At 41.9% G+C, this 15,851-nt stretch overlaps 1 protein-coding gene across 6 annotated transcripts in view; it reads right to left on the bottom strand.

The window, feature by feature from the left end:
* Nucleotides 1-15,851, bottom strand: part of MAP2K5 (mitogen-activated protein kinase kinase 5) — a 132,401-nt gene that overhangs the window by 72,616 nt on the left and 43,934 nt on the right. For all 6 annotated transcript variants that reach the window (XM_035132287.3, XM_035132289.3, XM_060282474.2 and 3 more), the window contains exons 10-15: nt 13,176-13,244; nt 13,007-13,088; nt 12,086-12,147; nt 4,280-4,328; nt 1,675-1,748; nt 607-657 (exon numbers count right to left, since the gene is read on the bottom strand). In XM_035132287.3, coding sequence (XP_034988178.3) covers nt 607-657; nt 1,675-1,748; nt 4,280-4,328; nt 12,086-12,147; nt 13,007-13,088; nt 13,176-13,244 — 387 coding nt within the window. The remainder of the gene's footprint in view (nt 1-606; nt 658-1,674; nt 1,749-4,279; nt 4,329-12,085; nt 12,148-13,006; nt 13,089-13,175; nt 13,245-15,851) is intronic.

The raw sequence follows: 15,851 nt of genomic DNA, 5'->3' as shown, positions 1-15,851 counted from the left end.
TCCCCAATATTTTTACAACCCCGAGTTACACTGAAGAAGCGGACAGGAACTTCCTGACAGTAAGAGCTGTTCGGCAGTAGAATTTGCTACCAAGGAGTGTGGTGGAGTCTCCTTTTCTGGAGGTCTTTAAGCAGAGGCTTGACAGGCATATGTCAAGAATGCTTTGATGGTGTTTCCTGCTTGGCAGGGGGTTGGACTGGATGGCCCTTGTGGTCTCTTCCAACTCTATGATTCTATGGCCTTCATGCTGAACTGAACACAAATCTCCCCAAATTAGGTGGATCTCTCATGAACCACACATGCTCCTTTTCTGCACACCCAAACCCCCTGTGCGCATGGAGCACCCACAGAGCTGCCTCATCCGTCAAAGGGAATGAGCTGACCTTGCAGGCACAGGAGTTTGGTATGTGCACTTTAGCTTTTTATATTACTACGGTATTCCTCATGTCACATTTTAAAAAATACTGTTTCCTTATTTCCATATCTGTTTACTAAGAAAGATTTAAGACACCTAACAGTAGAAGAAACTAAAAACTACAGACAAAACTGAGCAGCCCATCAAAGGCTATTTGTCTGCAACAGAAGTATCTGCATACATTTACTTACCGCCATATAAGCATTTGTCCCAACATACGTCTTGGCTATGGAATTCACCAGCTATCAGACAAAACAGCCTGTTAGAGCCATATAAAGATAATGTGGGAATAAAACGGGCAATTATTCCTCATTTAACCTACAATCATTCCATGTATAAATCAGCTAAAAATTATATAAAGTGTGTATGTGTGTGTGAGGAAACAAATTTGCCTGTGAAGGCATTAAAAATGATTAAATCTCTCTTTCCTTTTGAACAAGGGCCCTAATTTAAAACAACCACAGTATTTCACTTTATGGCAGATAACCTTAAAGACAATTCTCTTTTAAACAGGATGCTTCGAGATTTTAGTGCTCCACCAACCAGTTGGATATAAATAGTCAATTGGAAGGAGGGTTTTATTTTATTTTATTTTCAGCACATCCAGTCAGCTGTCCTCCTCCCCCCACTGTCAGCTGGCTCAAGATGTGAATAAAGCCACCTTCATTATCAGGCTGGAATGAACACTAAATATGCTGGAGGGACAACAGACTTTGACAACGTATAATGCAGCAGTGACCTTCTCTTTGGTCCTCATGTTTGGCTGGGAGGAAAGGTGGCTACAATTCAATTCAACATTGCAGCAAGCTCATGGGTCAGTATCACAGAGGTTCTCAAGGGAAGCCCAAAATGGAAATTAATTAAAATTTGTGCTGCACATTGTTGAAGCCCACCACCATTGTTGCTCCCAATATTAATTTTTACTGTGGGCCAGTTGGGCTCCCCAGGCGATCCTCCCGCTCTGCCCTCCCTTTTGTTTGATCCAAACGCTTTCAGAGCCAAGCTGCATATCAATGAAGTTTGCTATTCGTAAGTAGTAATTACAATATCAGCAGTTTTTACTGTCATTAAACAATGAACAATCATATTCTGATGAAGAAAAGTCACCAGGAGATTAAAAAAAGAGAGAAAAGGGATGAATCCCCATTCCCAGCAGAGCCAAGCTTGCTTGCAAGGGGCTCTGCTTGTCTTGTGGCCAGTCTGGAAAACATGAGCTAACAGGAGGGATATATATGAAAGAGCAGAAGAAACGAAGGTACCTGTGTGCTGACCCCAAAGTCACATAACTTGACTTGGCCTCTTGTGTTCACCAACATATTTGAGGGCTTCACATCTGTAAGGGGACAGCAACACATGATAAGGAAGCAAAGCCATACAGCATTCACACTACATTAAATATAGTTTACTATATATAGCTTATCATTTAAAAAGGGACAAAGTTTTGTGGCTGCTGTACTAAGTTTATTTGAAACACACACACACACCTGTGCTTGCAGGCTTAGGGCTCATCCACACTCATATGGGACTCATATTTTGATCGTATTATGTACCAATTAATTCTCCAATGCCTAAGAGCTTTTCTTGTTGTTCTGCGGCTGTGCCTTCCAAAAAACCCAATCTTATCTGCTGAGCCAGACCTTATAATTTGCATTAGTCACTGGACCCAGTTTTCCCCTTGAACCCACCCACAAATGCATTTGGCTTTCTGAAGGTTGCCCAGAAGGTCCCCACCTCTAAGCTAAACGCATGGCATGCAGTTGTGCTGGGGGTGGAGATTTACATTCTTCAAAAATGTCCCAAATAGGGGCCATAAGCTCTTGGGTAGGGTGCGTGTTTTGCCATCTCTGCTCTAGAGTGAGATTTATCTAAATCTTAAAAACAGACAGAGAGTGGAAACAATTTCCAGAGGAAAAGCATTAATCAACAGAGAGTACTGTAGTACCTTAAAAAACTAATAGATAAAGGGACCCCTGACCATTAGGTCCAGTCGTGACCGACTTTGGGGTTGCGGTGCTCATCTCGCGTTATTGGCCGAGGGAGCTGGTGTACAGCTTCCAGGTCATGTGGCCAGCATGACAAAGCCGCTTCTGGCGAACCAGAGCAACACACGGAAACGCCGTTTACCTTCCCGCTTGGAGCGGTACCTATTTATCTACTTGCACTTGACGTGCTTTCGAACTGTTAGGTGGGCAGGAGCTGGGACCGAGCAACGGGAGCTCACCCCGTCGAGGGGATTCAAACTGCTGACCTTCTGATTGGCAAGCCCTAGGCTCTGTGGTTTAACCCACAGCACCACCCACATCCCAAAAGACTAATACATTGCCACAATAAAAATTGCTAGCCTTTTAGGTGCAACAAGACTCTTCATTAATTGTGGAAAACCAACCAGGCAACATAATATCAACCACAATTTTTATTGGAATTTTTTCTTAATGTACCTTTATTTCTTCAAGAAAATAAACAAACAACCTAGAGAAAGCTGTGTGTGTGTGTGTGTGTGTGTGTGTGTGTGTGTGTGTACAATGTTCTCCCAGAGCATCTGTTTTGTGATTAATACTTCCCATTTTGAATGTGGAAGAATTTAAACAAGAGCCAAAATGGAACATTATGTGCCCATCATCACAAGTGTTTCCTTAATACCAATTATTTATATGAGACAAGCCTTATGGAGGATGAACAGATGCCTTTTCATTCCACCTCCATCTGAGCTATTTTCTACCAGGCTACTGGATAAATGGCATGTGGGCAACTCTTTTCTAGCTGTTACAAAAATGTCAAGGAGAGGGTCAAAAAGTTGAATGCAGTTGCCTTATTCAATACCAAATAGATATTTTAAAAATCCATTTTATTCAAAATATTTTAAAAAAACAAAAGCCACCCTCTCCACTTGAATTGCACGCAAGCATTAGAGTGCAGAATTCCAAAGTTCAAGGAAACTGAGCAATACAAAACCCTGTTTGAAATGTGAATTGCTAAGAGATAATTATCAGCAGCAACATATCTACCTATGAATGTATGTTTCACCACCCCCTGTGCATTAGCAGTTACAGCAGACAAATCGTTGCTGCTGTTCTGACCCTGGTTGCCTGCTCCCTCTGGAGGATGCTGGCTATTCTAAGAGCTCAAGGGTGGGTTCACAAATTAGCTCATTTAAAGATCATATGGCTGCTTCAGTAGGACTATCTCTGCTTTGCAAAATCTGCAGTTTGAGGGTTCACACTGGATAGTTTTCATTCTGCATATCAGGCACTGATGGTGGATTGGGGTGCTCCAGTTGAAAAGGCCAGGCTGATACATCAGCAAGAGAAGTTTGTCACCATGGGATGCATCTGTCATATTTCTCACCTGTACATCAAGTGGGACATCCATTTGGGAGGCCCTGGTGACTGGTCAATACCCAGAAGAAGCCAATCAGCTCCAAAGCAGGGAATAATGAACTACAATACTAGGACCTGAACAGCTGCTGTAAGGTGCCAAATCACAACTATATGGCTCACATACCACTCTGAGAAATTATTCTTGATGGGTGCATAGCCAGAGAAATGTCAAAATGTAAATTGCTTTTCATCTTTTCATTTGCTTTGGATGATATTTATAATATTTCAGTCATCATCAACAATTTCCACTCCCACAATTTTCAGCTTTGTTCCAAAACCCCGAATCCCATCCCAGACTGTGCTTATATGCACCAAGCCAAATGTTAACTTTATGCAACCGATGAAGTAGGTTGCTGCCTTAAAAAACAAAAACAAAAAACCCTTCATTCTACCTGTTAATCTTGAATACATCGCAGGGATTCCTTTTCTGAAACTAAACAAACTATTATATGCACGAGAAAAATGCAAAAACAAATCCACAACTCACCTCTATGTAAAATTTTTAAACTCCATAAATATGTAAGGCCTTTAACAACCTGCAAACAGGAGAGAGAAAGGAATGCTTGAAGGTATGGATTTTCATTTTCTAGAGCTAAAACTGGAATCTACCATGATATAAAAATCACAAGCAAAAGAATTCAGATTTTGGCCACCTTTGAGGAAATGTATACTTTATCTATTTTTCCTCCCTTTGAGGATCAAAATTATCAGCCACTAATAGCTTTTTAAAATTAATAATAATAATAATAATAATTTTTATTTATTTATACCCCTCCCTTCCCGGTTCAGAAACCGGGCTCAGGGCAGCTAACAACAAATTTAAAACACGTAATTATGATACAACATAAGAACAGCATAAAATACAGTATAAAAACATTAATAACAATAAAATTCAAAGTTCAAAAATCAATTTTGGGGAAAACCCATCCAATAAATATTAGATGGTCAACAGGGCTAGCTGGCTAAATTAGTCCTACTTGGGCCAGTGAGGAGGCCAGGGGAGAGTTAGCTGTGGGGTCCCAGAGCGGGTAATCTTCATAAAAAGGGGAGGGGGAGGGAAGAGAAGAGGAGGGAAGAGAAGAGAAGGGGAATAAAAGATCAGGCTAGATTTAAATTGAAGGCCAGGTGGAATAGCTCTGTCTTACAGGTCCTACAGAAGGAGGTTAAATCATGTAGGGCCCTAGTCTCAGAGGACAGAGCATTCCACCAGGTCGGAGCCATCATAGAAAAGGCCCTGGTCCTGGTGGAGGATAGTCTGACTTCCTTAGGGCCCGGGACCTCTAAACCAGTGGTCCTCAACCTTGGGCCTCCAGATGTTTTTGGCCTACAACTCCCATGATCCCTAGCTAGCAGGACCAGTGGTCAGGGATGATGGGAATTGCAGTCTCAAAACATCTGGAAGCACAAGGTTGAGGACCACTGCTGTAAACTATGGTTATTCATGGACCTTAAGGTCCTCTGTGGGGCATACCAGGAGAGGTGGTCCCGTAAATACGAGGGCCCTAAGCCTAAAAGTTAATCACCTTTGCTATATCTTGTGATAGTACATTCCAAGCTTTACTGGAATTCCTGTAATGGAGTGTGAAGAAGCCACAGAAAAGTGGCCCTTGTGTGATTGACACATATGCACACCCTGTAACAAAAAGCATCTCAAGCACATGCCTAGGAAAAATGCATTTCTTCTTGTCTTTCTATAGAGCCAATCCAATCAATAGCTAAGGAATTTAAACTGCCAGGGTGTGGACTTCTTACTTCCTTACCCATGTAAATTTTATTCCTAAATCTGCACCCCTGGTGGCGCCCCTGGTGGCCTGGCGCCCCGCGCCACCGGACCCGGGCCTAGAGACGGCCCTGCTTCAGAGCAGGGGGGTTTCGCGTGAGAGAGTTTAGGGGGTTCATTTAGCGGCTGCAGCCGCCGCCGCAGAGTTATCGGGCCCGCTGGCCCTGTAGCCCCGTCCACATTCCCACTTTGTGGCCCCTCCCGTGCCTTGGCCCCACCCCTGAATGACCATGGCTTGCCCCCCCCCCCAGTTTTGATCCTGGGTACGCCCCTGGTACCCAAACTAAGGCCCGGGGGCCGGATGCGGCCCAATCGCCTTCTAAATCTGGCCCACGGACGGTCCAGGAATCAGCATGTTTTTACATGAGTAGGATGTGTTCTTTTATTTAAAATGCATCTCTGGGTTATTTGTGGGGCATAGGAATTCATTCATTCCCCCCCCCCCAAATATAGTCCAGCCCCCCACAAGGTCTGAGGGACAGTGGACAAAACTTTATTTCTTAGAACAAAACTTTATTTCTTAGAACTAATAAAAGTTGCTTCCTTACAATTCTTAACATCTTTTATTTTAAAATGTGAATAAGGGACTAGTCCTTATGATAGAAGATGAATACTAGAAACTGTCCACATGTTTTCAAGTTGAGTGTACACAAAACTACAGCAGAAATGGGGTACAGGTCGGGAGGGAAATCAGTTATATCCCGTCATATAAGATGTGGCTAAGCATCTTTGTTTTCCACTGTACATATACAGTGGTGCCTCGCTTAACGAATGCCCTGCTTAACGAAATTTCCGCTTAACGAAATGATTTTTCGAGCGGAGGTTGCCTCGCTAGACGAATTCGTTTTATGAAAAATTCGTCTAGCGAATCGCGGTTTCCCATAGGAATGCATTGAAATTCAATTAATGCGTTCCTATGGGGGAAAAAAAATTAAAAAAAAATTCAATGCATTCCTATGGGATTCGCTAGACGAATTTTTCGTTATAAGAAAAGACCCGTGGAACGAATTACATTCGTCTAGCAAGGCACCACTGTACTGTAACAACACATCAAGGAGTGGAGGCTACACTAAATGTAAATGCATATTGCTGTTCATTTTTGGATTTTTAATTTTGGATTGTATCAGTTCATTAAGAGCTTTTGTACCAAAGCATGTCTGCTGAATAAATACTTATAAAAAGCACACTCTTAACCAAGCAGATTTTTCATTTCAACTTTTTCTTTTTTTTTAAAAAAAAGAACATTTCACAACTACAGATCCAACAATGCCCTATAACCCTTTGTACATTGATCAGGAATCACAGCTATTCATTTACACTGAATAAAAGGCCATTTCCTGGTTCAGAATGTAGACGCAAGGTATTGAGCATTATATCAAAGAGATAGTGGCATAGAATTCATTTTGACTGAATACTCCAGAAGATAGTGTGATATTCAGTAAAGCAGCATTTGACAACAATGACTTGACAAAACCTTGACACAAATAGTAGTTAGATCAGCCATCAATCACTCACTCTCTTGACAGCTTAAGTGCACATCTTTTGCAGGGGGAGAAAGGCTTCAATCAACATTAGCACTCAAAATACAGTGCATTGTGTTACTGCTTCAGGAATGGAAATAAAAATGTGAAGTTACAAGCAAAAGGCAGTTTGGGAATACCGTATTTGTTAGCCCTGTCTTAGCTTTGGCACAGCACTGGAGGAATGTCCTTGTTTTCTGGTTGCAACTGAAAGATTGTTTTTAAGTCTAGCATAAAGAACTAACAGGTGGCAAAGGCTGAGTACAATGGATTCCAACCATGTTTTACAGATCAGGAGCAAGACACTCACATTCACTTGTGCAAATTCAGTTCATGTTTCTCTTAAACTGAATTAGTTAAAGAAAGAATGCAGTTGAATATAATGAATTGAGACAAGGGACAGAAAAACACACAAAAATATATTGGCAAGTTGATACTTAACTGTGACCCCTTAACCCCCCTTTAAATCCATATCAACAAAAAGGAAAGAACTCACCCTGAAACTCACCTACAGGTGGTACCTAACACCAAGAAAACTAGCGCTAATGCGCTCAGGAACCTCACCAAAATGATGGAGAGGGTGTACCTCAACAGGCACATATTTCCACATGTGGTGGGAGTGCCCCAAAATCCAACTATTCTGGACAACAACCATATGAGAAATATGTAAAATAACCAGGCAAACATTAGAAATGACCCCAGAACTGGGCTTACTAAACGTCTTTCAAGACAATAATGCACACTTACACCACAAAGAACTCATAACCCACTTACTCTCAGCAACCAGAAACACCATAACCAGACACTGGAGAGACCTGTCAAGAGTAAACATGGATAGATGGTACCAAATAGTGGGAAACAGCCCTACTAGAAAAATTAACCAATAAGCTGAAACTGACACGGGGAGAAATAGAAGAAGACGGCTTCACCCCGGTATGGCTACCCTTTATCACATACACAGCCCAACAAGACAATGACAAAAATCCACCAACAGTATACAAATAAATATGGCTAACTTGATGCAAAACACCCACCAACCCTATGCACACACGAAACAAAAACCACCACAGCCAATCACAAATGAACACACATACCCTAGGCCAACTCCAACATCTCTCACCACAAGCGAACAGCAGATAACCTGCACAAGCGACGCTGACAAGCCCCCCCCACATATATTAAGTAAAATAGAAACATCATCCCCTGACCCCAACTCCACCCATCTTTCCCCCATCTACCTCTTTCCCCCTTTTCTTCCCAATGTCTCAACAAATGAAACTGATTTGTAAAAATGTTACGAGAGACATTGCACACACTTTTGTAAATCAAGAAAATCTTTAATTAAAAACAAAACAAAACTGTGACTCCTTAAAGGCACCAGCAAGACATTTGCTCTGATCCAGCTGGAGAGCTTCTGCAATATATGTTAATATCCCCAGCTAAAGGGGAAATCCTGTATCTGGACAGACACTACACATGCAGTCCCTCTCCCCAATCCAATATTCTAAAATCTCACCAGTCAGGAGTTCAGGAGTAGCATATTCATAACACACACTCTCCCACTCCACCTTCTCTGCTGAATGGCTGAGCGTGGGTTATTGTTTTTTTTTAAAGGCTCTTATCACATAGCCCTGGCTGCCCCATGTACACCTCCAGACTTGCAGGCTCACCTGTACAAGTCTTCCCCGGTGCCTGCAAGGTCCTGTACCCCCATGCTGCTGAAATTAAGCATGAAAGAAGCATTTATTGGAGTCAGTAGACTAGACTGTGGTGTGTGCTAGGTTGAGTGAGGGGTGGAATGCACCAATTTCTCCTGTTTGCAGATGTTTCCATGGACCCAAAAGGGTTGGCAACCCCTTGACTAGACTGAACTAGAGACTTAAGATTTCTTAGATCAATCACTCAGTCAGGTTTTCAGAATCATGCAAAAATTTCATTTCAGTTGGTCATGAATCCAATGTGTGGCCTTGGACACAGCACATGTTCCCTTTCTGAAAAACTGTTTGAAGATGCTACTCCAGAATGCTTGTTGTCAGGATAAATGCCCAGGAGGAGAAAGTATTTGTAATGTACAGTGAATTATAGAAATGGTTGTTATTTAATATGATCATGCAAATCCTCTGCATTGCAAAAGTGAAACACTTTTACTCTCACCAAAGTGGTGTGTGCATGTGTGTGTTAGAAGTGAACCACGCTGAGTCTGAAAAAACAAGCCCATCTGCAAGTGCTCCAAAGAGATAGCATCAGATTAAAAGATGCTCTTTGCACATGCAGCTAAAGTGGAGAGAATGAAGCTGAGCTGCGAATTACAATGAAAGGAGCCTAAATAGCTGCCTGCATCAGATTAAAGGATTTCAGTTGTCAGCTTGATGTATAATGAGTGTGGAAAACAGGCATTTAATTAAATGGTACATTTTAGAATAACTTTTTGTTCTGCTTTAAACCACTTAAATTATCAAAGCCTGCTTCAGATTTAGCAATTGTTCAGCAGCACCCTACCCCATGACACCTCCCTTCCAACTGGTCTTGGCTGTGGCTTTAAAATTATGATACATTCTCTTCTTAGACTTGGAGAATTCATCTCATTATCCCCAGCATGGCGTGAAGGGATAAGATCTGATACCAGTGCAACAACTATGCTGAAGCAGCTCCTGGATGGATCATGGAGAGAGGACCTTCATGTACACCACCCTAATGGATGGAGCAAACAGAATTATTATTGATCTTTTGGGAAAGATAGCTCCTATATATTGGGGTATGTTATGCCTATACCAGGCATCCCCAAACTTCGGCCCTCCAGATGTTTTGGACTACAATTCCCATCTTCCCCGACCACTGGTCCTGTTAGCTAGGGATCATGGGAGTTATAGGCCTAAACATCTGGAGGGCCGCAATTTGGGGGTGCCTGGCCTATACACTGTGTAAGTGCATAACTTAATATTAGGGATTACTCACTTTAGGAAAAAAGAAAAGAAAAAGAAAGAGGGCAAAGGTTTATAGAATTATGAACCATGGCAAAAGGGTGGATAGAGAGGAACTTTTCTCCTCCTGTCCTAACAGTTTAATATGGGGTCACCCAATGAAGCTGCATGCAAGACTCACAGGAAGAAGGGCCTTCTTCACATACTGCTTAATAAACTCAAATAATTTCCTACCATAAGATGGTAGCTGCTGGCTTAGATAGCTTTAAGAAGGATTATGTAAATTCATGGAATATGAATCTATCAAGGGCAGTCTTCTGCAAGCTGCTGCACTACAGATGTTTTGGACTACAGCTCTCAAGAGCTTCAGCCAGTATGATGAATGGGGGGGTGATGGGAGTTATAGCTCAAAACATCTGGGGGGCACCAAATTTGGGGAGGCTATTGTCAGGGGGTTGTTGCGGCTACTCTCGAGTAAAGATGCTCCAGTCCGCTCTGTCTTTAAGAGTTTTATTGTGCTTACTATTTACAATGCAGAGATAGCAGAAAACATGACCGCCTAGTCACTTTCAGAACCCAGCAATGGCTTCCGTCTGCTTTTCGGCCAGCATAAAAGCCTGGGCACCCCAAAACGCCGCCCCTTCACCCTACGTGTGGGCGCAGCCTCAATTCGGGCGCCGGAAGGCAAGGTCTCCCCTCTTGCTGGCTGGGGCGGCGCCTGGGCTCCGATGTCTCGCTGAGCCCCTCATCTGCTGACCCTCGACCAGAGCGGTGCCAAGGCTCTGATGCATCTCTGAGCCCCTCCTGCACACTCTGTTGCCCATAGCTTTGCCAGGGCTCAGACGCCTCACTGAGCCCTCTCTCCATTCCGCTCCATTCCTCATTCCCTTCTCCTGACTCGCAGCTCGTGCTGTCGCTGGGCGAAGTGCTGGTCAGGATGACGGGGGGGGGGGGGAGGCTCCCTGTAGGGAGTCCCCCTGACAGCTATCAAGGGCCGTTAGCCATGGCAGCTACACAGAACCTCTGCATATACCATATTTTTCCATGTACTGTATAAGACTAGGTTTTTGTTTTTGTTTTTTTACCAAAAAATTAAGTTTGAAATGGGGGCTCATCTTATACACTGGTAGTGCTGAGGGGTGTTTTCTTAATTTGGAGTCCCCCAAAATAGGGGACATCTTATACATGGGGGCATCTTATACACAGAAAAATATGGTAACTCTGAATGCTGGTGATAAACAGTATGGATTTGCACAGAAAACTAAGCAAATAGAAAAAGGACTTGTTGAGATCAGTAGTGGTTTTGTTATGAAGAAACAAAACAAATACGGGAGGTAGAATTGCATAACACCTTTCACTAATACCCAATAGAAACGTATGTTGATTAATGGTATAGAGTTGATTATGCCCTATAGTACTGGGAGATACTGTTGCACTCCAACTCCCATCAGTCACAGCCAGCATGCTCATCTTTCAGGATGGGCATTGTAGTCCAACAACATCTGGGTCACCCTGTCCTAAACTCTGTAATGCTGTCTTCCAGATGTTGGTGGACTACAATGCCCATCCTGAAAGTAGAATTTAGCAGAAATGGTGAAACTGACATAATTAAAGAGACTCCAGTATGCCAATGTGAGAATTAATAATTTAGAAACTTTGTAGGATGTTTTCTTATAAACAGACTTCTTAGGCTCCAACAAATTACAAGCCAAACTTATTTGTGATTCTGTAATACATACTAGAAAGGGAAGAGGTTTTCCCCATCCCCATTTTTAGAGGGGTAGTTGTGCAGACTGTTGCACCAAAACCAACCAAAGGTCTTGGGGCCTATTGAAGACTAACAGATTTTATCATGGCAAAAGCTTTTGTGGACTGAAGTCCAGAATGAAGTTAATGCTAATCCTCAAAGGTTCATACCATAATCAATTTGTTAGCTTTCAAGGTGCCCCATGACTCTCACTCTCCCCCCACTCCTCATCTTCCTATATTATTTATATCTACAAATATCAGCTGTGATAAATATTTAAGTATTTAACACTATTATATTAAAAATAGAACCCCAAAGTACTCACTGCTACGGCTATTCTTCCCAGTACGTGTTCTGGAATTTTTCTGTAGACATCCAAAGAGCCCCCTGCAGGAACGAACAAAACATAGTTAATATCAAAGAAAACAGAGAGCAATTTTCTTGTAAAGATATTGACTCAGAAGAAAGGATTTAGCCTGTAATAAGCAAAGTGAGGTCTGCCAACATCCCCCCTGTTCACCTATAGGGCTGGCCCAAGCCACTGCACTGTATCATCTGAGAGGAAAGCACAATCCTGGAGTAGTGCTCCAGAGTTCTTTTGTGATATTGCCAGGGATAGGGAGGAAATATCTTGCTATCAAAATCAATTGCTTGACTCACCTGCTCAGGTGCATCTGCCTTGTTCATTTGATACATTTTTAATTGTGTGAACAATGGGGTTAAATTGCTAAAGAAACCCAAGCGAAAAAATCTCTGAAACTCTTTAATCCTGCCATGCCCAACCCACTACTGCTTGCTGAAAACACACAGGACAATGGGTGAGCTAATAGGCTTATTGAAAGGAAAATCTGTGCTGGCGACTGAAACATTAAAAGTGGGAACAGCTGTTTTGTCAGTAAAGACAGATTGTATGGAAGTCGAAAATATCAAGCAACAGATAAAGCAGCATTTACTTCTGTTCTATTTAAATTTTCAATAAAAAGTCAATGCAGCTCCCATTGAGGAAAATGTAACATACTTAACATCAAGTAATCATGACTCTCGCCTGCCTGATGTGTTAAGGCTTGTGAAAGGTTATTATTTTTAAAATACCTCCTAAAAAAGAGAGAAAAAGACATCTTGCACCATCTGTACTAGGAATCGCTTTGTGCTTCTTTAGGATGTGCACAAATGTTCAAATTGATTTTCCAATTACATTAAAAAAAAAACAGTTGAGGCTTTTCAAGAATATGCAAGCACCACTCACCATCCATGAATTCAGTACAAAGGGAAATCCTGTTTTCTACAAAAAAAGCACCGTAAAATCCTATGATATAGGACGAATCACACTGCAGAAGAAGAAAAAGAGAAAAATGCTGTCAACGTGGAAGACACACTATACATAGAACTGAAATGTAAATGCTAGAAAATTGTACCTTGTAAAGAATTTCTAACTCCGACATAATCTGCTTTTGAAGCTCCAGTGTAATATCTAAAGGTATCACCTGAAAGTAAGCATCAAAACATATCTCATTACATAATGCATGTGAACACTGTGGCCATCAACAAACCTATATATTTTTCAGGTGGCAATGAAAACTCCTGCTCAAGTCAACTGGCTACCACCAACAGATGGCCAGTTTGTCGCCAACAGAATAGGGTATTTTGAGTGATGATCAATACCTGTAAAGATATTGGCTACCAGTAACTAAAGCTCACACCTAACAAGTTACAGGTCGGTGTTGCCTGCTTTACCCCTGAACATCTTTCAAGGCACCGCAGGGTGCCATGGCACACTGGCTGAAAACCAGGCAACCACCAAGTCAGTTTTATCTGACCCTGGAAGTGGCAACACATTTTACCGTAAATAAAATTATGGGGTATTATGGAGCTCCCTCCCATTACATATCAGACAGGTACCATATTTATTGTCTTTCTGGTGCCTACTGCAGTTTTGCATTTTCCAACAAACCTTTTAAGTAGAGATTTTTATTTAAATAGATTTATGTATTGGATGTGAAATTGTTTTTACATATGTTTTTATTATTGAAATTTTTATTGTTAATTGCTTTAGGATGTTTCATGGAAAGTGATTAATAAATTAAAATACAATTATTATTATTATTATTATTATTAATAGTAATAATACACACTCCCGAGAATTTGGGTAGTTGGTAGTTGCAGGATTAACACAACAATACACGAGGTTGGAAATGGAAAACAACATGGCCTTCGATTTTAAAACAAAACACCACAGCACACAAACAAAAAGAACCTATTTCTAAACCTACATTTTACAGTATTGATGTCTGTCTAAACAGAGAAAAAAGAGCATAACCAGTTTCTATCAAGAATTTGCTTTAGGGTTATTTATAAAAGCTCTCACTAAACTAAATTGTAACTGTAATAGAAAGGCTGCCAAGAGAACATTTAACACATTTCTCCAGATCAATAGTCATTTGCCAACAATATTCACTTACATTTTTTTTTCCAGGGTGGAAAGCTTAAAACAAAGTAACCTGCTGGAACACTGTATCAATTTTGCCCATTAAAACAACAACAAAATTTAACCCTCTATCATATCTAAAAGAGATTGCTTTTCCAATTGTTAAAACCCTGCTCGAAACCCAGCTTCCCCCATTGCAAAAGCTCTAGCCGAATATTGACTGGATTCGATGTCACGGATGGCAAATGCTGCATCAGCCAAGACGTGAAATGAAGAAAGTCCCTGAGCTGCTATGAATTACAGGCACATTGATTTTTAAGAATGGAAGGGTCTTAGCCCTGCTTCACACAAAATGGCTACCACATGGCTTTTACTCAACATTGCATTAATGCTGCCAACTGCTCCAGGCTGCCATGTGTTCATGAGCAAAGGCTTGCCGCAGAGATCGGCCACTATGACACAATCTCATGCCACACCACTGCATAACTGTGGCCACAGCATGCCACATGAAACACCCACTATGCAATTTTAAGGAGCTTCCGTTTTGTCCAAAGTAAGTCCAAAACAGTAATAATGGTACATTCACCACTGTGGACTTGTTGTTGTTTAGTCGTTTAGTTGTGTCTGACTCTTTGTGACACCATGGATCAGAGCACACCAGGCACTCCTGTCTTCCATTGCCTCCCACAGTTTGGTCAAACTCATGTTGGTGGCTTCGAGAACACTGTCCAACCATCTCATCCTCTGTCGTCCCCTTCTCCTTGTGCCCTCCATCTTTCCCAACATCAGGGTCTTTTCTAGGGAGTCTTCTCTTCTCATGAGGTGGCCAAAGCATGGAGCCTCAGCTTCAGGATCTGTCCTTCCAGTGGACTTAGCCAGAATTATTTTAGGACAGAGGCAAGTAAACTTTTTCTGGAAAGGGTTGCATTTCCTTAGGGGGTCACATGCCAGCAGTGGGCAGGACCAGGGCTCAAGGTGGGCAGGGTCAAATTCTCTCCTTTCTCTGTCACCTCTGTCACCAGCTTCTCTTTCTCTCTGCAAGGGAAGATGTTCTTGCAAAAGGTCTGAACAAATTGCTTACAGAGGGCTTCCTCCCCACCTCTGTTTTGGCTTTCCTCCCCATTTTTTTCTTGCTCTGCCTTCCTTCTTTCCTTCTACTTTCCCCACTGGAAGTAAGGCTGAGGACCACACACAGCCAACTTAGAAGATGCTAGGAAACTGCAGGAGATCCAGATTGTGGCCTGATTTGATATTGAGTCAGTCATGCATAAACCCACCCATTTCAACATGGCACAAGTTCCTCTCAATTCCCCAAGGCTCACTAAAAGTAAACTTTTTTGGAATGTCCTCCCCAAAGAGGCCCACCTGGAGAACTCACAGCTATCATTTAGCCGCCAGCTTTTAAGAAATGCTAATGTAAGCATGTAACTTAGAGCAGTTTGATTTTACCACCTATTAAAATGAGCTAGTTTGCACACATTATTCCTAAATTGTACTTCTTGTTTCTGACTACTCTCTTGGCTGCCCTGAGATACAAAATTATGTTGAAGGTGCAGAATATAAACTATGTCAGCAAACAGGCAGCCAGGATTTTCCTGTTGGATCACTGACTCAGACTACAAACCAACCCCCCCTTACCCAGGAGTAAGCCCTATTGAATTCAGTA

This window comes from Zootoca vivipara, chromosome 13 (genome assembly GCF_965207765.1).
Source record: "Zootoca vivipara chromosome 13, rZooViv2.hap1.1, whole genome shotgun sequence".
In the NCBI taxonomy this organism is placed as follows: domain Eukaryota; kingdom Metazoa; phylum Chordata; class Lepidosauria; order Squamata; family Lacertidae; genus Zootoca; species Zootoca vivipara.
Note: the sequence above shows the minus strand (reverse complement) of the source record. Positions and strands in the feature narration are given on the sequence as shown.